The sequence below is a fragment of the Fistularia commersonii genome, chromosome 2, assembly GCF_037954325.1.
Source record: "Fistularia commersonii isolate RoL2024-O1a breed Wild chromosome 2, RoL_Fcom_v1.0, whole genome shotgun sequence".
Taxonomy (NCBI): domain Eukaryota; kingdom Metazoa; phylum Chordata; class Actinopteri; order Syngnathiformes; family Fistulariidae; genus Fistularia; species Fistularia commersonii.
The window spans coordinates 8683581-8708735 of record NC_141285.1 but is presented as its reverse complement, the minus strand read 5'-3'; the positions used below and the strand labels follow the sequence as shown (position 1 = coordinate 8708735).

Here is a 25155-nt window from a genome sequence, read left to right as displayed (position 1 = left end):
TGTCAGTGTATGTGTATGTGTGTTTGTGTGGGAGGGGGGGGTTAAGCAAAAACATTTTGGAGAAAACATTATATATGTTGAGCCTTATATTTTTCTATTTACTATAAAAAAAATAAAAATTGATTTAATTTATTTAAAAAAAATACCATAAAATCAAGTGATATTTATTTGCCATTTAGGTCCACCCAAATACACTGTATAATATTTCTAAATCAGAATCCATTCCCACATATACTAACAATGTGTTGGCAACACACAGTGAGTAAGAAAACAAACCCCAGATGTAAAAGGCTGCACTTACGTAGATAGTCATGGTTGTCACAGGAGATCGCATCATCCCATCTTTCCCTCTTAAAAATTCAACTATGATTAAAATGCTTGGTTTCTCTCAAAAAAGCAAGCAAAATGACCCAAATGTAGTCACGGGTAGAAAAAGGAATGAACAATTTAAAAAAAAAGTAATGAAAAAATTGAAAGGCTTACTGTGGAGGAACCATATGTTCAGACAGTGAAACCCAAACAAAGGAAATATGAAACTGTTCTGAAGTAAGGTCAAACTGGGAAATTTGGAATTTAGTGTAACTCACTTAGGTAAGGAAAAGGATCATATTAGAATGAGGCAGAGGAATATGGTGGCATGAAAGTCAGTTTGCAACTGTTGGTAAGAGGCAAAGTACCAGAGAAAGAAAACATCCTTGGTTACTTTCTTAAAAGAACATTTACATTTGATGGTATATGTTTTAAGTGGCGGAGATAAGATGATTAGTAGCTTTGTGGGTTTTCTTTGTTTTCTTAGTTTTTGTTTTGTTTGTTTGTTTTAGTCTCAAGTCAATTTCATAATTCCATTTTTGGAATCAGGGCAACACCAATCTAGACATTTTGTCGATCAGCGTCAATAACCAATAACCCCTTCTGTCCTCTTTGTGTTTGTCCCCCTTATACATTTATTCAGATTTCAGGAACACAGTAAATGTCCTGTGTTATACCAAATATTTTTTTAAATGTCTGTTATTTAAAGCAGAAAAACAGGATATGAAACTGGCTACACACTCATAATCCCAACACAATCAAATGTGTATATATATATCTCCTTACAGCGGATCAGTCACTATAGACAAGACCAGCAGCAACACAAAGCAGCAATATATATGTAAAGAGCATAACAATGCTTCTACAGTAGACCACTGCACAGGAAATTATTTGACTTGCCAGATAATTTTTTCTCCTCCAGCTGACAATTTTCAGTTCAGCAATGTGTCAAATCATAGAATCTATTGTCCCGTCTTCTTCTTCTTCTTTTTCTTCTTCTTCTTCTTCTCCTTTTGGCTTTTCCGTTCAGGGTCACCACAGCGAAACAACCTTCTCCATCTAACCCTATTCTCTGTATCCTCCAGTTTCACACAAACTACCTTCATATCCTTGCTCGCTATGTCCATAAATCTTCTCTTTGGTCTTCCTTGAGATCTCTGGCCGTCTTCCAATGTATTCACTATCCCTGCTCTTTACATGACCGAGCCATCTCAGTCTGGCTTCTCTGACCTTTTCTCCAAAATATCTAGCATGAGCTGTTCCTCTGATGGATTCATTCCTGATCCTATCCATCCTGGTCACTCCCAAAGAGAACCTTAGCATCTTCATCTCTGGGACCTCTAGCTCTGCCTTCTGTCTTTTTGTTATTGGAACTGTTCCCAGGCCAGTCAACATCCCTGATCTCACCACTATCTTGTACACCTTTCCTTTCATTCTTGCTGATATTCTTTTCTCCACCCATTCCAACCTGCTTGAACCCATCTCTTCACCTCACCCATTGCTCTTGACTGTTGCCCCCAAGTACCTGAAATCCTCCAACTTCTAAATCTCCACTCCCTGTAGCCTCACCATTCCTCCCAAGTTCCTCTCATTCGCACACATAAACTCTGTCTTGTTGCGACTAACTTTCATTCCTCTCCTTTCCAGCGCATACCTCCACCCTCTAGATTTTCTTCAACCTTTTCCCGGCTTTCACTGCAAATCACAATGTCATCTGCAAACATCGTTGTCCATGGAGATTCCTGTCTAACCTCATGGACTGTCGGCCAGTCCATCACCACTAAAAACAAGAAGGGGCTCAGAGCTGATCCCTGATAGAGTCCCACCTCCACCCTGAACTTCTCTATTACCCCTACAGCACAATGCACCACTGTCTCACAGCTAGCATACATGTCTTGCACGAGTCTAAAATACTTCTCTGCCACTCCATATTATCTTATGCAATACCAGAGTTCCTCTCCTGGCACCCTGTCATATGCTTTTACTATAAAAACGCAATGCAGCTCTCTCATGCCTTCTCTTCTTCTGTTTCTTCTTCTTCTTCTTCTTCTTCTTCTTCTTTCTGCTTTTTCCATCAGGGGTCGCCACAGCAGATCTCCTTTCTCCATCCAACCCTATTCTCTGTATCCTCCTCTGTCACACCAAAGAAGTTCATATCCTCTCTCACTCAACCATAAATCTTCTCTTTGGTCTTCCTTGAGACCTCTTGCCTGGCAACTCCAATTCCAGCATCCGTCTACCATTATATTCACTATCCCTCCTTTGTGCATGACCGAACCATCTCAGTCTGGTTTCTCTGACCTTCTCTCCAAAACATCTAACATGTGCTGCTCCTCTGATAGACTAATTCCTGATCCTATCCATCCTGGTCACTTCCAAAGAGAACCATAGTGGCTGATAGTCTTCTATCACATAGTACCCCTGACACTTTTCTCTAGGTCTACAAAAACACAATGCAGTTCCCTCTGGCCTCTTCTCTATTATCATTCTCAAAGCAAATAATGCATCTGTAGTACTCTTTCTAGACATGAAGCCATACTGCTGTTCACAAATGCTGACCTCTGTTCACAGTCTTGTTTCCACTATTCTTTCCCATAATTTAATTGTATGGCGCATCAACTTTATCCCTCTATAGTTGCCGCAATTCAGCACATCCCCCTTATTCTTAAAAATGGGCACCATAAAACTTCGTCTCTATTTTTCAGACATTCTCTCACTCTCTAAGATGCTGTTGAATAATTGAGTCAGAAACTCTACTGCTGCCTCTCCTAGACACTTCCACACCTCCACAGGTACATCATCAGGACCAACGGCCTTCAATGCCTTCCTCACTTCACTTTTACTGATCTCTGCTACTTTGTGGTCTACAATAGTCACCTCTTCTGCCTTTGCCCCTCTTTCATTTTACACATTCATCAGCTCTTAAAGAGTACTCTTTTCATCTTCCCATCACTCTTCAAGCATCTGTCAATTCATTTCCCTCACTATCCTCAATCACCCAGACCAGTTGTACATCCTTTCCATCTTTACCTCTATGTTTTGCCAACCTGTATAAATCATTCTCTCCCTCCTGACTGTCCAACGGAGCATACAGGCCATCGTACGCCCTTTGTTTTGCCTTTGCCACCTCTATCTTTACCTTATGTTTTAGCTCCCTGTAATCCTGTCTGTTCTCTTCGGTCCTCTCAGTATCCTACTTTTTCTTTGCCAACCGCTTTCTCTGAATATTCCTGCACTTCCTCATTCCACCACCAAGTCCCCTTATCTACTTTCCCTCCAGATGACACACCAAGTACTCTCCTACCTGTCTCCCTGATAACGCGCTGTTGTTGTCCAATCATCTGGAAGCTCTCCTTGACCACCCAGACCCTTCTTAACTCATTCATGAAAACCATTCAACACCCCTCCCTTTTCAGCTTCCACCACTTTGTCCTCTGCTCTGCCTTTGTCCTCTTGATCTTCCTTGTCACCAGAGTCATCCTACAAACCAGCATCCTATGCCGTCTGGCTACACTCTCAGCTGCAACAACTTTGCAGTCACTGATCTCTTTCAGGTTACCTCATCTATACAAGAATTAGTCTACCTGCATGCTCCTACGCCCGCTCTTATAAGTTACTCTATGTTCCTGTTTTTTTCTTGAAAAAGTGTTCACTACAGCCAATTCCATCCTTTTTGCAAATTCTACCACCCTCTGCATTCCAATCCTGTATACCAAATCTGCTCATCACTTCTTCATCCCCTCTATTGCCTTAACTAACACTTCACTTTAACTAATCTCTGCTACTTTGTTGTCTACAATAGTCACCTCTTCTACCCTTGCCCCTCTTTCATTTTCCACATTCATGAGCTCTTTTTTTTCCATCTTCCCATCTCTTGCATTGGCCAATACCTTTCCCTTTCTATCCTTAATCACCTGGACCTGTTGTACGTCCTTTCAATCATTATTTCTCTGTTTTGCCAACCTGTATAGATCATTCCCTCCCTCCTTACTGTCCAACCGAGCATACAAGTCATCATACACCCTTTGTTTTGCCTTTGCTACCTCTATCTTTACCTTACGTCATATCTCCCAGCAATCCTGTCTGTTCTATTCAGTTCTCTTAGCGTCCCACTTCTTCTTTGCTAACCGTGGTGGAAAAAAGTGGTGAAAATGCCAAAGACATCTCAAATACATCTCATACACAGCCAGCAATCATTTCTAGTTTCACGATCAATATCGGCATGGGAAAGGTGCAATAGGAAATGCATGCATATAAATACATTGAGGACATTCTGAGTTATCAAATATTGCATTTACCATGTGACTTTCCTTTGGAATCAAGAATGTGCTTCCTTTCTATTTCATAAATCTGACAGCAGCGAAAAGCTCGAGTGACAGGACGACTTCCAATGATAATAATCATTATATCAGCACTGAGCTGACAAAAATAAATAATACCTTTGAATTATATTGCACACAATGCTGAATTTATACATCTAAAATATATGAAATGAGTATTCAATTGGATCCAACAAAATTATTGCAATAGCATGGTGGCCCACTTTTAATACAGTTGCTAATATAGCCGTATCGTCCACTGTGAGTTTTCCCCAATAATCAGTCATCAATAGCTAAAAAGATACATGCAGTCTGTATCATCATCTGCATCATTCAGAATGTACATGACCTGATCTGATATTCTACCCCCACCCCTCTCCCTCTTTCTCCTAACTCTCCATAATCAATCCTGTGACAGGGGGTGAACAGCATGTTCCAGGTGTTTCTGACCGGAAATAATTCAGAATACTTCACCATCTCTCCCACGGCGGTGCAGGGGCGTGCTGACATCAGAATGAGGGTGGCCTTGCCACTGGACTATGAAGTCATCCGCAGCTACAGTTTTTCTGTGAGTTTAAAGACAGTGATAAGGAGCAAGAGCGGAATTATAAAGTGCTCAAATTGTATCCCAGGTTAGGCATGTTGGAACACAAAAGCTCCTTCCCTTCACACAGCAACTTATACAAATGATAGACATTGATTATTATTATATTGTACAGTTGTGAAATATTACGTCTGATCTTATTTTAATGACCAAAATCTGAGCTCTTTGAAAGAAGGCAGCTGTGCTGTTCCGTGTTAAGCTTCCCTTGAATTAACTATTAACCTGGATTGCATTCCAAACAAAAAGACTGAATGACGCTTCATTATATTTCATGAAACTTGTTTGTATTTGTTTGAACACCAAGCTCCATCAGACTGGAGCTGTATCACTTTCTCAACACTGCAGACTTGTTTGAACAGTGAAATTGGTATTTTGTTGTCACCTCAATTTCCCCCTGAGGGCTTTAGAAAACACACGGGTGCTATGCTGTGCATGTTATTGAAGATTTACAAATCTGAAATAAGCTTGTCGTTCATGACTGCACTTTTATAGGAAAAAGAAAATTAGAGGAAATATTCAACAGCAAAACATATAACATATTTGCTTGAATTTTAACAAAGAAAAATGAACTGTCAATATAGATGTTCCAAAGACAGGTGAAGCTACATTAAGCTATTTGGCATTACTCCATGGTGTCTTTCCTCAGCTCTATGCCAACGAGTCTATGTCTGACCACGTGGGATTCGCCCGAGTCTTTATAGAGCTTATTAATGAGAATGACAACCGGCCCATCTTCAGCAGGCCCCTGTATAATGTCAGCCTACCTGAAAACACAGCCAGTGGTACCTCGCTGCTGCACATCTTGGTGAGTATTTATTGATTCTGATTCTGATTCTGATTCTGCTTAACCAAGTTGGTACTTGAGATCAGAATTAAACAGTGGATATGGTTGTTTTTTTTCTGAATACAGCTTGGATGCTGCTGACCAAAGGAACTATGATTTATCATTCAAATGTGTTAACTTGGTTCTGTCAGCCTTTGCACTGTTGTCTTTTCCATGTGCGATTGTTTGCCACTGATGAGGGAGCAAGTGATGACATGTTTCCTGGTTAAAGATTTCAACAGTTCTTCTGAACTGAAGTGCGCTGACTCTTGATGCAGTATGGTAGTTTTTTAGTGTTGTTGTTTTGTTTCATTTTTCATTAATTAAACACCTGATTCATATATGTCACATGATCACAGCTGACATACCAAATATCTGCCCTCTGGAGGAATTCCACCATAATTTGTGAAAAATTTACCTTATAATATGAAAAATCCCAAAGAAAAGGAGTTAATTGTGTTTTTTTCTTGCTTTGCCATCATATAGCTGGAAATAATGTTAAATTCTACTTCATAAAGCCCCTTTAGCCGCAGTAGTCATGTCAGAATAAGCAAGTTTGGATATTTTTTCCTCTTCTGTAATGCTTCTTGCTGAAAAGGATGCCACTGAGGGATTGAAGTAGACCACGTGACAGCCTAGTGGTGTAAATGGAGCATTTTACCTCTTAAGAAAGCACTCAATAATGTTTATAGCACTGAAAATACAATGTTCACTGAATAGATTCTAGTTGTTTACTCATGAATGTACATTTGATATTTGGTCACAATTCATGTTTATGAGTTTTAGTACATGAAAGCATGTATTCACAATGTAAAGCTGTATGTTGTATATCCATCAATAATAGATCTATAACACATTCCATAAAAAGAAGTTAATGATAACAGAGGTAATGCATATTGTCATGAAATATAGTGCTATAGATCAGGTTTTCCTTATAACCTCTCCGCCACCTTTCATTAAAGTTACACCATACAGAAGAGCTCTGCAATCCTGAATAGTCAGGCGCTGGGTTTTGCAGATCTAAAAAAAATAAAAGCATAAAAATATGCACCCTTTTATCTCTATTGTTCATCACAACCACTGAACTTCAAATCATTGCATACAAGTGTAAGAAAGAACAGTATCAAAATCAATGGTTTTTATATTCTGCTCTCTACGTAATGGAGATCGCAGGGAACATTAATGCCCAATAAGTCTGGCTGAAGTTGGTTTTGCCAGGGAGTGTACTGTCTGCAAGGGAATTCTGAAACCTAGCTGCAGAGACAAAGTAGACTTTAAGTAGAATAAGATTTGATGTCTCTAAGTGAAAATTGTACTGGCATGGATTGAAGTGCTTGGACTTTTATGCCATGACAGTAAATGCAGGTTTCAAAATGCTGACCTGTTCACACATATACAAGATTCCCTAAGATGCCACAAAAGGCAACATACACAAATGTATACATAGATGTTACCTGCATTCAGCTGGGTTTGCTCTCAGAGACAGTGAAGTGAAATAAACCAGTGCACAATGAATGCACAGCTATATCTTTCAACTCCCTCAAAGTCAACACCTGGCTAAAACTTGACAAAATCACTGTAGGTTTTTCCATATTAATCAAACAACATGATAAGGATCTTCTATATGTCTGTGTTTGTCCAGTAATGAGTTTGCACAGATTTGTTTGCCAGTCTGGATCTGTCATAATTTAGTTCATTAGTAATTTTGACAATAAGTTACAACAGTTGTAATCCAGTGAGACTATTAATTCATATGCTGCAGTCTGATCAAACACTCAAATTTATGTCAGTAATAGTATTGCTTCCATGTATTGTATGCGTGGTTTTGAAAGTTTGTGCAAAAAATAAGTAGAAGTTTGAATGGAGGCAATAAAGAAGAGGGGTGATGAACACTATATTTCTGATCATCTTTAAGCCAACATTCATTCTCTGGTAGGAGGGAAAAGTATAAGCTGACTATCACCCTGCTACTCGGAAAAAAATAACAGTAAGACTAGTGTTTAACTAAAACTCATATTATCCTTTTACATGATACTACAGCTCCCTGTGAGCCCCTTTTGATTTTGTGTGTATTTGACTTGTTCAGTATGTCTGATCACTTAACACTGGGGTTAGAAATGCAGTAAATTACTGCAATATAGCAAACCAGCTCTTTAAGTCAGATCACTGTGAGAAGCAACGGATTATTAAACACCTTATGTTTCTGTATCAAAACTGAGGAGAACTTAACATACAGTGGCATACCCAATTAGTACCGGTAACTGCATTAATAGAAAAGCCAAAATGTATTTTTTTTTAATATTAGCCTTTATTTTAGCAGGTAAGTCAATTGAGAATAATTTCTCATTTCCAATTAAAGCAGCAAAAAATCTATTTTTCTTGATTTAATACGACTAAGTGAATATTAAGAAATTTGGCCTCTGGCTTTTGACTGAAATAAGAAGGCATCCATCTGATTTTATTGCTTGCTAATTACCTTCACTCCCAACAAAGAAATTTACTGACAAAATAGTGGTCAGCATATATTTTGAGTTTCTTTTTTGTATCTTTTTGCACCAGCTATAGCAGAATAGAGGATTTTACATGGAAAAACATATTGTAATAGGATTTTTGCATTTAAGGTGAATGATGATGGGTCGTATTGGAAGAATGAGATTAGAGCTAGAGCTCATTGCTGTGTTCAAACATCAGACCATGATGTGAGGAAATGTTCAGCAATGAGAGCAAGACCCATAAATTAAACAACTGAAGTGCATACAAATGAGTTGGCCTTCATCTTAACAATACCAAAAAAACTGTGAGGATCATTTGATTAGGTGTATCTTACAGTAATACATTAACTGTCTGATTGATGCCTTCCCTCAAAATAAAGCTTCCATTAAGCGTGATATGCATTAAGAGCTGCATTTCAACACTTGAGACCAATTCTGCTGTTGTACAGGATATTGGTATAATGTCGGTGGTGGTTTACAGTTAAAGTAGATGGCATCTCAATGATGAGGATATAGAGCATACCTATGTTAATAGAAATTATGAAAGCTGCCCTCGGTTCTTCTTAAAATACTGCCAAACAAGCAATCGAATAATTTTACTGGAAAGTTTACATTCATCCATCCATCCATTATCTGCCGCTTACCCTGCACTCAGTGTCGCGGGGGATGCTGAAGCCTATCCCAGCTGTCTTTGGGCGGGAGGCGGGGTACGCTATGGACTGGTCGCCAGTCAATCGCAGCCACATATACAGACAAACAATCATTCACTCACACATTCGGGGCAATTTTCCCAATTTTCTGCTGGAAAACTTTTTGTAGTTAATATTTGTAGCTTATCTGATAAGAACCTATGTGCAATGTTTATGTCAATGCATTTTGCAGGGCCCTTTCCCACATCCCTGTAGACACTTATGCTAAACATAAAACTATGCAAACACACGGATGCAGTGACTGTTTAATATTTATTGTCTGCAGCATTACTTATCATTATAAATATTTATTGTGATTTAGTCTTTTGTCCCAAGCCTTTTCTCTTTCACTCTCTCATCCTGTCTTTTTCATGCCCTAGAGACATAAGACACAAGCAGCATCTAATATCAGTGCAGTCCCTTGAATTTTCTGCAGATTTGACTTTCATCTATTTCTTATTTATTCTTTCCATGTTGTTTTTGTTTTGCTGTTGTTGTTTTGCCCCTTTCTATCATTTATCATTAGATTGCTGATGTCTGTTGTTTAAATGATTTTGCAACACCATGTATGCCTTGGTTTCAAACTTAATAATATACCATTACGTTCCTCTTATGGGGATACATATTTGTTCTTAGAGGATACATTAGACATCTGTCATGTATTGTTCAGAGTTAATTTTGATTCTGTAATTCATATCATTGTGCAAACATACAGTCAACAGGTAGTGGTAATGGCAGCTAAACTTGTGCTATAAGTGCGGTGTTCTCAAAGTAGTTTAAAAGGTTTGCACTCACAGGGTTTAAGGGGAAGAGCACAATGATAAAGCCTCTAGCATAAGGTGATTAATATACACACTGGTGGATGTTTCCCTATCACCTCTGTCTAAACAGGCCTTTGTGGATGATAGTGACAACAGAAATTGTAATTCATTATTGTAATAAAAATGGCTATGGCCTGGCACTCGTCTGGTAACTCACATTGAGACAGTGATAGGGGGCAACTTGTGTATCTGAGTTGATTTGCTCTATCAGTTCCCTGGAGAGCTGACTGCCAAACAAGATGAAATATAAACTGAGCGAATGTTGAATATTTGTTCCATCTGTATATTGGTTTGATCATCTAAATATAGACAATACAGATTAAAAAAATAACTTAAAATTGATCTTTATGTCAAACTTTAAATGAAATACTGAATGCTGGTGTATTGGTATGTCTTAATTATAGAAAGAGAAGGCACCACTGTCCTACATACTCCTAATCTTTACATTTTCTTTCCAACTTTCACGTGTCCATTGTGATTGTGTCATAATTTGACGTTTAACGATTCTGCAGCTAACAGTCACATCCGTACATAGCTGCTTTGTCCCTTCAGCATGTGTCTTCAGTGTAGTCTTAACTCTCTAATCTCATTCCTTCATCATTGAGGACAGAAAGAGAGGGGGAGGCCGAAGGCCCTTCGGCAAAGTGGAGCTGGCAGCCAGAGAGAGCTCTGCTTTAAGTCTTTTCACTGGCAGCTTAAATTCTATCTCCAGCTTGTGCGTTCAATGCAGCCCTCTGTCTTTCTCCAGCCCCCTCGTCTTTATTCCAGAATGAACAGCTGTTTTCCTTTTTTTATCACTTCACATGTGGCGGGTATCATTATATTTGTAGCCGTGTAAACATGCAAACATTAAACAATTTATCTCGCAAGCTGTCACAGTATCATGGCAAGATAAGCACTTCACATTATCAGGCTTGTCTTTTATGAAACTATACATTGTTAAAACAAAGTTCTCTCTACCTCTTTTTCTCACTGTCGATCTCAGCTTTCTGTTATCTGAGTGGTCAGGAGATAATGGATCAAGCTGCTCAATTATGTCAGCAGGCAACAGTCTTTATAAGCACCCCCACCTGCTTTTTAATGGCTTTGAGAAATAAAGCATACGCTTGCCATTATGCTGAAGTGTCCACAGTAAAATCACGCACAGCTCCCATCAACCCCTGTGGGTGCTCCAGGTCACTGAGGGGGACTGGTGATATGGGGATGTTCATCTTGTAATTTCTGTTCCTCAGGCTGCCGATCCTGTTCCCCAGACCACTAAAAACCATTTAAAAGTTATAAATTAAATCCAGCCATTTTAGTGCAATATATCTATGCATAAAATACATTGAATCCAATTTTTTTTCTCAATTTTAACAGTTGTGACTTGATGAAAATTAGTTGTGTAGATAGAGCAAATCATGACAAATCAAAATACTGGTAGTTTATCATAAGGGGAAATATAGTTCTTAGACATGCAAAAGAAACAAAGATAAATATGTAATGAGAATGAGTCTCCTCTGTGCATTTGGCATGGCATACAAAGACGTGTTTATATAAATACAACTATGCATCATGCTTGTGTAGCACTTCTGAGTAGTAGTCATTGTGGTATTGATGGAGTGAATGTGATGAAAAAAGACTCAAAGGTTTGATATAAGCGTGAGAGAAGCGATCCAGAGCTAAAGAATCGAAGCTGCAGGAAAATAATCAGACAACCATGTCTCCATCATTGTTTCCCTCACAACTGGTGTGTATGTGTGTGTGTGTGTGAGAGAGAGATTATGTGATTGCGTTTAGGTGTTCAACACAGAGACAGAAGAGGTTGTCTATTTGATCTGGGGGTCATCTCTATTTTGACAGCAGGCTTTGACGACCAATAATTGGTTTCCTTGTCCATTCCTCTAAAGCCCCTCTAGAAAAAGCAATTTAAGGAGCTGATCAATTCAAATTCCGACTCAGACAAGAGAGAAAAGCTTGCATAACTTTACCCTGTCCTTTAAAAAGCTGGGATGATGATCTTCTTCTCTTGAGCACTTCCAAACCAACAGCAATCTACGAACATCCTGAATATCTGTCAACCAAGATGGGGGGGTGGGGGGGGGTGTCTTTTTTCTGCTTTCTCTTGAAAATCGATATGATAGAAGGGCTTTATTCTGTAAAAGGATGGTTGACATATTTTCTCCAACAACAGATGAACCTGGAGACAGTGTTCATCACTGCCCATGTCGTCATAGGCATACAGTGATATTTGCATACAAAATAATGTGCATACGCATTTAAAAAAACATTTACACACATACACACGGTCAAGCTCACATCAAGTCATACACAGGTACACAAGGATACAAATGAGCTCAGTAATATACTAGTGCACTCCCCCATATAATGACATTCATGCATATATATATAAAATTTGCACACACAAACACACACAAACACATACACACACACGCCAACACACACTTTTGTTTGCCCCCTGGCTTCGCCCCTCTGATGGGAAGAAACACATAATTTAACCAAACTGGTCAACTGAGAACTAATTTCTCTTTTGTAGTTAGTGCCCGAGGACCCTTGGGTCTGCAGAGTTTATATTGGCAATCAGCGATACTCTGGCTTTTTGTGCAGAAACTCCTCAACAACTTAGTTCAGATTTTCAGCAGAAAGCTGACTCTGATACTTCAGTGCTCAATTCTTTAGCAATAGGGGATCCCTATCACTCTAGATCCCTCCATGACAATTATTATATCATATCTTGAGTTGTTGACTTTAGATCAGCAATTAGAAGCATCAGATATTCAGTGAAATAAAGCATTTACAAAATGCGTTTGTTCGTTTCTCTTTCGTTTTGAAATGGCTCTTTTTATAATACTTTATTATTTTTCCCAAATGTCATGAATCTATCATTTTTGCTTTTTTAATAATCTAAATAATCCATCTATATAAATCTATATATACTCCTTAATAACAATATGTCCATCCCTCTTCTTCCACTAATCCTGCACTCAGGGTTGCAGGGGAGGCAGGGTACACCCTGGACTGGTCGCCAGTCAATCGCAAGGCCACATATACAGTTTAGACAATTAACCATTTACCCACTCATTGGGGACAATTTTTTTCCAATTGCTTTGCATGTTTTTGGACATGCAAGCTAACCACTCTGGCATTGTGCCGCCCAATAATATAGATGCATTTATAATTATTTCAAAATGACAAGGTGGTGGAAGCTGAAAAGGTAGGAGTGTTGGATGGTTTTCAGGGAAGAGTCTAGAAAGGCTCTGAGTGGTCAGGGGGAGCTTCCAAATGATTGAACAACTACAGCTAGTGTTATCAGGGAGACAGGTAGGAGACTATTTGGTGTGTCATCCGGAGGGAAAGTAGATAAGGAGACATGGTGGAGGAATGATGTTTGCAGATGACATTGTGATCTGCAGTTAGAGCAGAGACCAGTTTGTCAAATATCAAATATCACACTCTGTGTGGTTACATCAAGATAGTTTTCATGAATGAGGGAGGGATGAGCATTTTTGAAAGCCCTATAAAAGGTTGTTGGTGGATGCTGGGCATGGAGGTGGGTCTTAATACTGTGCAAAATGGCAGAGGTAAAGGGGAGAGGTACTGTATGTCTTGCAGTTTACAAGTTGGTACGGGTAGAACTGAAATGTGTAGTTTGAGTCAACTGCCTGAACTACACTGCAGGTGTCTCTTCATTCATTCATGTGATAAAACTATGATTAACTTCAGTGAACCAATGAAAGAATGAAACAAAGCTTGCCAAAGTGAAAATAAACACATGAATTATAAGTTGTCAGCCTCTTATTGTGCTGAAACTAAACCCAAAATTTAACTAACTGCCGCAGGACACAATCACTGTGAATCAGATGTTGGTTTGAATAGGGCTGTTGCTGAAAAATGCAAAGATTACATTCAGAATGTACATTTGATTGATACATAAGTGAAAAAGGCGGTTGATGCACTGGCATTCCAAACTCATTTTCATCCTCCCTCATGTTGTATTTCACCTCACCAACTTTTTGACCTCTTTAAACTCCTCAACCAATAAAAACGTTTGAACTACAATGGCAACAAGTGACAAATACATAATACCCTGGAGTCAGGATTTAGTTTTTTTTTCCCCCTATTGCTTAAGCACAATTTTGAATAGAGGTTTTTCAAAACACTAAACACAATTAGCAGAACAGCTAAGATACTTTGCAAAATGAAACGCTCTTTATAAAGGCTATACTGCAGTCTTCATAGACTATACACTAAATACACTAAATAAAAACAATGTTTTGTTACAATGTGAAAACACATATTCCATGACTTAATTCTGTATGAACCAGTTACATAGTATTCTTAACCAAAAAAAAAAATGCAATTCTACCTCTCAGTAATGAGTATTGAAATACAAAGAGAAAGTTAACATAAAAGACAGAAAATTCACCGAAAACAAGACCAATGCTGCAGACTGACAAAAGTATAATTTTGCAATATACCAGAATTTGTCAATATTTCAAAGAATGTCCATGCTCCTTTAGCAGTGTTCATGACAAAAAAGGAAATAAGAAAATCCACCGGATGAAATATTTGGGATTATTTCTTTGCTGAGCTGGATCAGGCCAGATAATTTCAGTGACATCTTCATTGGCAAGAGAATGAGGGAAAAACCACAGTGAATGTTCAATCCATCCATGAATGGCTGTGGCGTCAATTTGGTCACAGGCCTCCTCCATGGCCTGAATGAGGGGTACCTGGTGCTGGAGATCATACACTTTCCACCACCATGTTAAGAACTTAATGGGAATCCAGAAATGGAGGATGGTGGTAGGTGGTAGCAGAGTAAATTGAGGATGCTGCTGAAATCAGTTCTGGACCTCTGCAGAACACTGAAATGATGCATTGCCTCAGATGACAATGTATTGCATCTGTTACCTTTGGTAATGTCAGAATGTGAGGTGTGTTGTAAGGGCCCATGTTGGTATGACGGTGGAGGACTCCATTCTGCATAAATGCAGACCAAAGGGTGATGTTACCCCCATGCTGCCCTGGGACATTGACTATAGTCCTGTGGCCAATGATTTTTCTGCCTCTCCTTGATTTTGTGAGGTTAAAACCTGTCTCAGTATAGATGAACTCATGTGGGATATCTGTAAAACTGTCTATAATACAGTGAAAGACAAGACAGCGTAGTTAAGCATTGCTCTAATACACAGTAAATTTAGGTTATGTGTGCAGTGTGCAACATCAGTGAAATACATACCTCCACATACTCATGTCGCAGCCATTTGACCTTCTGAATTCCTGTCAAAAGGCACTCTATATGGTTGATCCATTTTAATTTTAGTTTTTCAAGACCCATGCCAGTGTTGATAGGGAGACCTGATGAACATTATTGAAAATGGCATGGTCACCAATGACATGGACTTGAATTTCTGAGGCATATTACATTGTTAGCCAGAACGAAGTTTACAATTGCACCTTCTTGTTCTGGAGTGAAAATAGCCCCCCTTCCTCCTTGTTGCTCTCACTCTTGAATCCTACGTGGAAAGAAATACATGTAACCGGATGCAAAATGTCACAGGAACCAGTATCAGTGCTGATATTACATACTAAGTAACTTATTAATTTTGTAGAAAGGCTTGTTTTTACCTGTTTTCTTGTCAAAATGCTCCTGGTGACAGAAGCCACAGTATGTCTCCTAAGATTTGGTCGACCTCTTAGTCCAGCCTCCCCAGTAGTCCATGGCTCACCACATGGTCTACTAATGTTGTCCAAATTTCATTCAACAAATTTGGTCCTCTCCTTCTTAGAGGGTATGGCCCTTCCTCTTCCTTGTCCTCATCCTCTTCTTCCTCATCCTCTTCTTCGTCTTCTTCCTTTTACTCTTCCTCCTCTTCCTCTTCCTTCTCTTCCTCTTTCTTTTCATTGTCCTCCTCTTCCTCTTCCTCTTCCTCTTCCTCCACTCATCTTCCTCACTGCATTTTGGTTAAAGACAGATGAAAGCACCTGCTGCCTTTTTGTAGTGCTTGAATCTGGTTGGTGTGTCTACAATTAAGCAATCATGTGTTTGTGCACATGATGGTTGTGTTTAATTAATTGGCTAGTGGGTGTGGTCATTCAAAAGTCAGTGCTTTGGAATTTGCAAGGAAGTGACATCATGATATACATCTTTTTCTAAGGTATACAAGTGTGTTTAGTGTATGCATTGTTTTGCAAAAAGTGTGGAGCTGACATTGTGCTTGTAGTGGTGGTAATCTGGTCCAGTGTTTTTCTGTTTGAGTTTAAGGTTTTGATAATTGTGTAATACATTTGATTTTAGTGTTCATACAATCCCAAAAAACTGTAAAATGCAATGGGAATCTTTACCATCTATCTGCCTGGCAATGGAAAGCCTTACGTGATTATTTGCCAAAGTTACCACTTTAGACTGTCTTCATAATTGTTTGGAGAAGGGATGGTGTTCAGTGAATGATGGAGAGAGATGGCTATCATATTTTTCTTTCCTTTATTTCTCTCTCTCATGCTCTGTCTGTCGCTTTGGTGAGAGGGGCAAGGCCACTGAGGCAGTGTTAGCTCCCTGACGGAGCTCCTGTCACTTGCACGATAGCTGTCACGCTAACACCCCCACTGCTATCATTTGGGCACTTATGGGCCTGTCACTCACCTGAGAGAGAGGGAGCAAAGGAGGGACAGAAGCATCGTGAGGAAAGAGTGTGTTGAGGGAGATATGCAGAGGAGTTGGGAGGAAGGAGCAGCTGAGTATGCAAGAAAGAAATTGTGGTAGAGACAGAAAGAAAAAAGATGAAAAAGGAGGGGGGAGAAAGAAGCTGAGGGATAGATTGAGGGAAGAGAAGTGAAAAGCAAGTGAATGACATTAAATGATGGGGTCACAGAGACAGGACAGATGAAACCTCAAAGGTTAATATCAGAGCCTGACCAAGGTTCCAAACAGCTCATTTGTGTCTAGTGTCCCACTCTACACCTTTAGCAGGATGTGCTTAGATGCGCTTGACAACAAAGCACAGGGCCATTTGGAAATTGAAAAGAAACATCGATTTACCTATCACAACAATGCAATGGAGGCTCTCTGTGAAATCACATCATGCTGAGCTAAACATAACGGTGCAATTTTTTTGGAAGTTGCAGGACACACTAATAGCCAAAGCCACCATTTTATCTGTGAGAGCTGTCATTGGTGCCAAACACAAACAAATGCACACCCACATTGATAAATGTATTTCTTTTAATAAAGACACAGATACAGCCTCATACTTGTTAATGTTTGTGCTAGAACGCACAGACACACACACTCACTCACACAATATATATTCGGCATATTTTCTTGTAACCATACACCAATGCAAAGCATGTAGGATGACTCTTTAGCCAACAGGCATCCTATGTTTATAATAGTCAGCCACATGTGACACACACAGTCTCACACATTAGAGTGAGACTGTGTGACTGAGTGAGTAGAGTCCTACCTCTCTGAGTTTGGTATCTCAGCATCACTGAATCATGGTGACCAGCATTGTGGTTGACAGAGCAGGCAGCAGACATGTTGAGTATGGCCCCTCTACTGACTGCAGAGCCAGTGAAGTGAAACTCTATTACAAGTGCCTTTCCAGCCACAATCCATCAGCGCTGACACAGTATACTGTGCTCACCCATATTGCAGGCATGTGTTTACAAAGACAGATTGTGTTAATACGTTATTTCATAGAATACTAGATTTCTAAAAGTGTCATCCTTTATATATTGTTTTTTTGACAGGTGTTCAATCTACAAAACATATGGCAGCAGTTTAAAGTCATATTGTTGAGAAAGATGATCTCCCTTGTTACAGTCCAATCAACACCTCCAACATGGGGCATGACTTGTTTATTTATGAAAATTCATGCAGTCATAGAATCATATGACATGAGAAACTTTTGTGACTGAGCATATGTCATTGTATATGTAGAGCCTTTAATGTCCAATGTCATTAAAAGACCAGACAACAGATGGACAAGAATTTAGGGTTTTCAGGCAATTGATATTGCACGATAAACCTCTCTTTGCTTTTACAGTAGCCTGTGAAGGAGGCTGCAGCACATCACTATTGGAAGACAGTTACGGCCAAGAGAGTTGTTTACCTTGAGAGAGTGCCATTTGATTAGTCAGTTCACAACCTCTTCTTCTTCTTCTTCTTCTTTCATCTTTTCCCGTCAGGGGTCGCCACAGCAAGTCAACTTTCTCCATCTAACCCTATTCTCTGTATCCTCCTCTCTCACACCAACTACCTTCATATCCTCTCTCACTACGTCCATAAATCTTCTCTTCGGTCTTCCTTGAGACCAACTTGCCTGGCAGCTCCAATTCCAGCATCCGTCTACCAATATATTCTCTATCCCTCCTCTGTACATGACCGAACCATGTACCATGTTCTCTGACCTTCTCTCCAAAACATCTAACATGTGCTGTTCCTCTGATAGACTCATTCCTGATCCTATCCATCCTGGTCACTCCCAAAGAGAACCTCAACATCCTCATCTCTGCAACCTCTAGTTCTGCCTGCTTTCTTTTGGTCATTGTAACAGTTTCTAGTCCATACATCATCGCTGGTCTCACCGCTGTCTTGTACACCTTTCCTTTTAATTTTGGCTGAAAGTCTTCTATCACATAGTACCCCTACACTTTTCTCCACCGATTCCAACCTGCTTGGACCCATCTCTTCACCTCTTTTCCACACTCTCCGTTGCTCTGGACTGTTGACCCTAAGTGCCTGAAATCCGCCAGCTTCTTGATCTCCACTCCCTGTAGCCTCACCGTTTCCACCCGAGTTCCCCTCATTCACACACATATATTCAGTCTTGTTGCGACTAACTTTCATTCCTCTCCTTTCCAGAGCATACCTCCACCTCTCTAGATTTTCCTCTACCTGTTGTCTGCTCTCACAACAGATCACCATGTCATCCGCAAACATCATGGTCCATGGGGATTCCTGTCTAACCTCATCTGTCAGCCTATCCATCACCATTGCGAACAAGAAGGAGCTAAGAGCTGTTATCCCTACAGCACACCGTACCAGTGTCTCACAGCTAGCATACATGTCCTACACCAGTCTAACATACTTCTCTGCCACTCCAGACTTCCTCATACAATACCAGAGCTCCTCTCTTGGCACCCTGTCATATGCTTTTTCTAGGTTTACAAAAGTTCACAACTATGGTCTGGAAAGTGATATCTGGGATGGATTGTCAACGACTTTTCCACTGATACTGATCCCTCAAAGGATCAACCCAACTGACTTAGATGAATAAACCCGTCCGACTGAGATCAATCTCTGATGTCTCCTTTTGTCCATCCATCCTTCTTCTCCCGCTTATCCTGAGTTGGGTCGCGGGGGCAGCAGCCAGAGCAGTGAGACCTGGATCTCCTTCTCCCCCCCACCACATGGTCCAGCTCCTCAGGGGGGACCCCAAGGTGTTCTCAGGCCAGCCTGGAGACATTGTCTCTCCAGTGCGTTCTAGGTCTTCCCTGTGGTCTCCTCCCAGATGGACATCCCCAGAATACCTCCCCCAGGTGGGTGTCCAGGAGGTGTCCAGGAGGCATCATGACCAGATGCACGAGCCATATCATCTGACTCCTCTCTATGCAGAGGAGCAGCGGCTCTACTCCGGGCTCCTGCCGGATGACCGGACCTCTTACCCTATCTTAAAGGGTCCAGCCACCCTGCGGAGGAAACTCATTTCGGCCGCTTGTATCCACATTCTTGTTCTATCAGTCATTCCCCACAACTCTTGACCATAGGTGAGGGTGGGAACATAGATCAACTGGTAAATTAAGAGCTTCGCCTTTTGGCTCAGCTCCCACTTCACCACAACAGACCAGCACAGAGTATTTGGAGCACACCCTCTGATCTCCCTTTTTAAAAAGGGCTATCACCACCCCATTCTGCCAGTCCAGCCCCACCGCCGTCCAGGGCGGTGGGGCTCCACCGCCCTGGGGCCCCACAACTGAAGAGCTTTTTGACTGCTTCAGCAACTTCAGCCCCAGAAATCAGTATGTCCACTCCAGACTCCCCCAGCTCTGCTACCCCATTCGAAGGCGTTTCACCATGGTTGAGAAGGTCTCGAAAGTATTCCTGCCACCAATTGACAACATCTCAAGTTGATGTCAGCAGCACCCTGCTCCCACAGTGTTGACGGAGCACTGCTTCCTCCCCCTGAGCCATCAGATGGTGGACCAGAAACTCCTCAACACCCACCGTAAGTCATTCTCCATGGTCTTTCCAAACTCCTACCACGCCTGAGTTTTTGCCTCGGCAACTACCAAACTCACATGCAGCTTGGCTTGCCAGCTGCCTCCGGAGCCCCACAGTTTAGAAAGGCGCAATTCTTCAGTTTGATGGCACCCCTTATCACCAGAGTCCACTAGAAGGTCTAAGGGTTGCCGCTCCGAAAGGCGCTAACCGCCCTACCGCCATAGCTCCAGTCTGCTGCCTCACCAATGAAAGCACAGAACATGGTCCATTTGGACTCAATGTCCTCCCCCTCCCCCAGGACATGGTTTTAGTTCTGCCGGAGGTGGGAGTTGGAAGTCCTTCTGATAGTCCTTCTGCCAGACGTTCCCCGCACACCCTTACATTACATTTGGGTCTGCCAGGTACAGGCATTCTAACCTTAACCCTAACGCTAAGCACCCCCCACCATTGGAGCCAGCTCACCACAAGGTGGTGATCAGCTGACAGCTCCGCCCTTCTCTTCACCCAATTGTCCAGGACATACGGCCCCAAGTCTGATGATACGACCGCAAGATCCATGAAAGAACTTTGGCCTAAGATGTGTTGGTGCCAAGTGCACATATGGACACCTTTATGCCTGAACATGGTGTTTGTTATGGACAATACGTGACAAGCACAGAGGTCCAATAACCGAGCAGTGCTTGGGCTCCGATTGGGGGGGGGCGTTCCTCCCAATCACACCCTTCCAAATCGCACTGTCGCTGCTCACATGAGTTTTGAAGTCTCCCAGTAGGACAAGGGAGTCCCCAGTAGGAGTGCTCTCTAGAAGCACCTCGAGGGACCCCAAGAACTGTTGTTGGGTGCATAGCCACAAACAACAGTCAGAACCCGTCCCCCCACCTGAAGGCGGAGGGAGGCTACCCTCTCGTCCACCGGGTTGAGCCCCAACATGCAGGCACCAAGATGGGGGGCAATCAATATGCCCACAACTCTCACCGGGGGCAACTCCAGAAAAAAAGAGTCCAGCCCCTCTCGAGAGGCCTGGTTCCAGACGCCATGCTGTGCGTCGAAGTAAGTCCAACTATATCTAATCGCAATCCCTCAGCCTCACGCACCAGCTTGGACTCCTTCCACACCAGAGATGTGACATTCCTTGTTCCAAGAGCCAGCTTCGGCAGCTGAGGATTGGACCGCCAAGGTCCCCCGCTGCAGCCACCGTCCAGCTCCCACCGCACCTGACCCCCTTCACCCTTCCTGTGGTTGGTGAGCCGAGGGGAAGAGGGACCCATGTCGTTCCGGCTTTGCCCGGCCAACAGGCACTCGCCATCAAGCTAGTCACGGGGGTCCCGGGCCGGGCTCCAGGGAGGGGCCCCGGTGACTAGCATTCAGGCAAGGGAAAACTGGATTTGATGTTTGACTTCTTCATGAGAGTCTTCAGAGCCACACTTTGTCTGGTCCCTCACCTGGGACCTGCCTTGGATGACTCTTCCAGGGGCATAAAGCCCCCGACAACATAGCTCCCAGGATCACTGGCACTCGCAAACCCCTCCACCGCCTTGGCAGCTCAGGGAGGGTGTCTCCTTTTATATACATGCCAAACCCACAAGATGGCAGGTATTTTATAAAATTTCAACTCAAGTATTCCTTACCTTTTCAAGACAGATTTACTTGTCTTGACAACTATGAAATAGAAACCAAGAGATGCAGATTGAATAGTACTTATCTCACTGATGCCCGGGTTCACTGTGCTTCCAGCAACATCAAATGGCTGGAGAAAAGTGTCGGGGGTAAGGGTTGATTGAATTGTTTCAGCCCGAATGAAAGGGAAGGTCTACAAGACAGTGGTGAGACCAACAATGCTGTATGGTTTATAAACGTTGATGTTGAGGACGCAGAAGCAGAGCTGGAGGTAGCAGAGATGAAAATGTTGAGGTTGTCTATGGGAGTGAAGAGAATTGAGATGGTTTGGTCATGTATAGAGGTCGTGAATATGTTGGTGTTGGTGTGTATGTTGGTGAATATGTCTCCTGCCAGGCAGGAGATCAATACGAAGACCAAACAAAAGATTTACGGATGTAGTGAACAAGACAGAAGAGGATACAGAGAATGGGGTTAGATGGAGGAGGTTTATTCACTGTGGGGACCCCTGAACAGCCGAAAGGATAAGACGGTTTTTCAAAATACTTCTCTTAGTCCCAACTCTACTTTACTATTGCAGATGTTAAAATTTAGGCTACTGGCATATTATATTTTTGTACCTTTTTAACTATTGCTTTATTTCTTTTTTTTCAGGCTACAGATGGAGATGCTGGCGCATTTGGGACAGTGCGCTATTTCTTCAGTGATGAACCAGACCAGTATGAAACACAAAATTAACTCTTGTGAAATGAATTGGGGTGTTATGTCTAATTTTGTTTTTGCTTTATTCTTTTAGACTGTAATTCAATGCCAAAAATAGAATAATCTGTGATCTATCTCCTTGTTATTCACTTGTTTTTGAAGGTTTTCCCTCGATGCTGAAACAGGCTGGGTCATTTTGCGAGCCAGCCTGGACTATGAGTTGATGCGTCGTTTCACACTGACTATTTTGGCGAGAGATGGAGGTGGGGAGGAGACGACGGGGAGGATCCGGGTCAATGTGTTAGACATCAATGACAATGCACCACTCTTCCAGAAGGAGGCATATGTGGGCTCACTGAGAGAGAACGAACAAGCTGTCCAACCAGTGGCCCGAATCAGGGTGAGGTTTTAAAAAACAAATGCACACACAGAAAACTGACGCAGCTCGCTAAAGCATTGAAAAGAGTATGTTTAAAACAAAGCGCTGCAATGAAATTGTTCATAATTAGGCTTATAAACATCCATTATATTATATAAACAGATGAAACTACAATATGATTCATTCTTACAGTCTAGTGATTCTTAGCAACCATATAGCTAAGCTATCGTCATAGGATAACCTTGCTTGGAGGGAAAGGACATTATTAGTGATTTAAAACTGAAGTTCAAGAAATGAACACCTCACAGTTCCCTGCCTCTTACAAAGTACTTGAGTTGCAATTTATGTTCCAATATATCCATGTAATATAGTCCTTTAAAAAAAATCAAATCCGGACTGGTTAAAAATGTTCTAAAAGATTTTGTCAACTCAACCTCTGCTGCTAAAAGCATCACTTTCAATGGATTATCATCCGGACCTTTTTCTGCATTTTGTATTGTGAAAAAATTTTACAATGCAAGAAAAATGTATGGATCAATACACTTCTGGATGTATGGGTCAATGCTGGTGACTAAAAATATCACCAACCATTAGACTCACACCCTTACCCTCCTCTACTTTGCTGTTTCCTATTTATTGCTCTCTAATGCAGTTGCTTATTATGACACTGCGCCCAAAAAGAACAGGTTTTCCAAGTGTCTTTGTGATCAGTAACAGCTACGAAAAATAGTTATAGGTACACAAGTAGTGTACAGTAATGGGTCAGCCCCTCCTCTGATAGTGCCCTAGAGAAAGAGACAATCGTGTTCACACAAATCGTTCACACTGCCACGCTGCGCTTGTGTTCATATTGCAGAAGTTCAGCGGACAACTGCGTGCAATACTTGGATCACTGTGTTTGATTCAGTCAGAGCTAAAACTTAAAATGCTACTAATATTAATAGGCTTCCTGAGAGGAAGGAGGAAACCAGTCACACTACTCTGTGTGTCAGCAATTTACCAGACACTGCACCACACATATGCGCGTGCTAACAAATTAGTCTGGAAATATGGAAAGACAGTGGAAAGAAGATAAAAAAAAATGAAGTAGGTGAGGCAGAGTCTAAGAATAGAGAGCATTTTTCTGCCTTTTTTGTCTTCCTTATACCAAACAATGCCTGGGAGGTTTGTCTCCTGCAGCAGCAGCTATGCTCTCTAATACCTTTATTTCCCACAAACTCCTTTCTATTCTTTTCTGCATTAAATCCACTTATCTGTTTCAATATCTTTAAATCTGATATTGGAAGACAGACTGTAAGATGAGGAAAGCAACTTGGGAAAAAGTAGTGCTTACTCAACACTTTGATAGTAAATCAAAGACTGTATATTTAGGAAGAAGGAATGAATGTTTTTGACAAACTGTCCAGCCTCTAATGATGCTAGTGATACCTGTTTGTATCTCCTCACAGAAAGAGGAATCGTTGCCAAGTCAAGAATAATGAGGGGGTGTCATCATTGTTGTGGATGTTGTTGGGGATTAGCCCAACATAGTATGGTTTCATCTCGCTTGCTTGGCTTGTCCTAGCCTCAACGTCAGTTTGTCCAGTATTGTAACACATGCTGTTAATAGCCAAAATCATTTTTAATTCCCAAAACATCCTTTTGTTGACAGACAGGTTTATGCTTGTGCACATACACGGTATTGAAATACACACTATCATTCCCTATAAACATAAAAGGCAAGCATCACCACTGTCAACTTCAGCTGCTCTTCCCCCCAGTGAATTTGTGTGTCTTTCTTCCAGAAACACTGTCAGTGGACTTTTGGCTACCCATAAGAAATATGTCCCTCTCTTTTTCTCATCCACAGGCAACAGATGAGGATTCACCTCCAAATAACTATCTGACTTATACCATCACTTCAGCCTCTGCCTTCCCCGACTACTTCAGTATTGTCATGGTGGAAGGTTATGCAGGTACTGTAGCATTGTTAAATATGCTAAGATTGGTTGTGTAACTATATAGGTTTAGATTTTTTTTTCAAGAAAAGCCTACTCACAATGAAATATTCTTTTCATAGTGATTATAACTTTGGGTGTTTGAGGGAAATAATGCATTCTTAATGTTATAAAGCACATCATACATCATTCAGTCTCTATAAAACATACATTCAGTCTATTGTCCTCCCTTCTA

General features: G+C 41.2%; 1 protein-coding gene across 1 annotated transcript in view; it reads left to right on the top strand.

The window, feature by feature from the left end:
- The window catches only part of LOC147236276 (cadherin-23-like), an 86217-nt gene extending 61417 nt beyond the window's left edge, over positions 1-24800 (top strand). Inside the window, exons 10-16 of the mRNA XM_086160707.1 lie at positions 5047-5196; positions 5879-6037; positions 19983-20159; positions 21428-21523; positions 22557-22621; positions 22767-23004; positions 24768-24800. Coding sequence (XP_086016833.1) covers positions 5047-5196; positions 5879-6037; positions 19983-20159; positions 21428-21523; positions 22557-22621; positions 22767-23004; positions 24768-24800 — 918 coding nt within the window. The remainder of the gene's footprint in view (positions 1-5046; positions 5197-5878; positions 6038-19982; positions 20160-21427; positions 21524-22556; positions 22622-22766; positions 23005-24767) is intronic.
- The last annotated feature ends 355 nt before the right edge of the window (positions 24801-25155 follow it).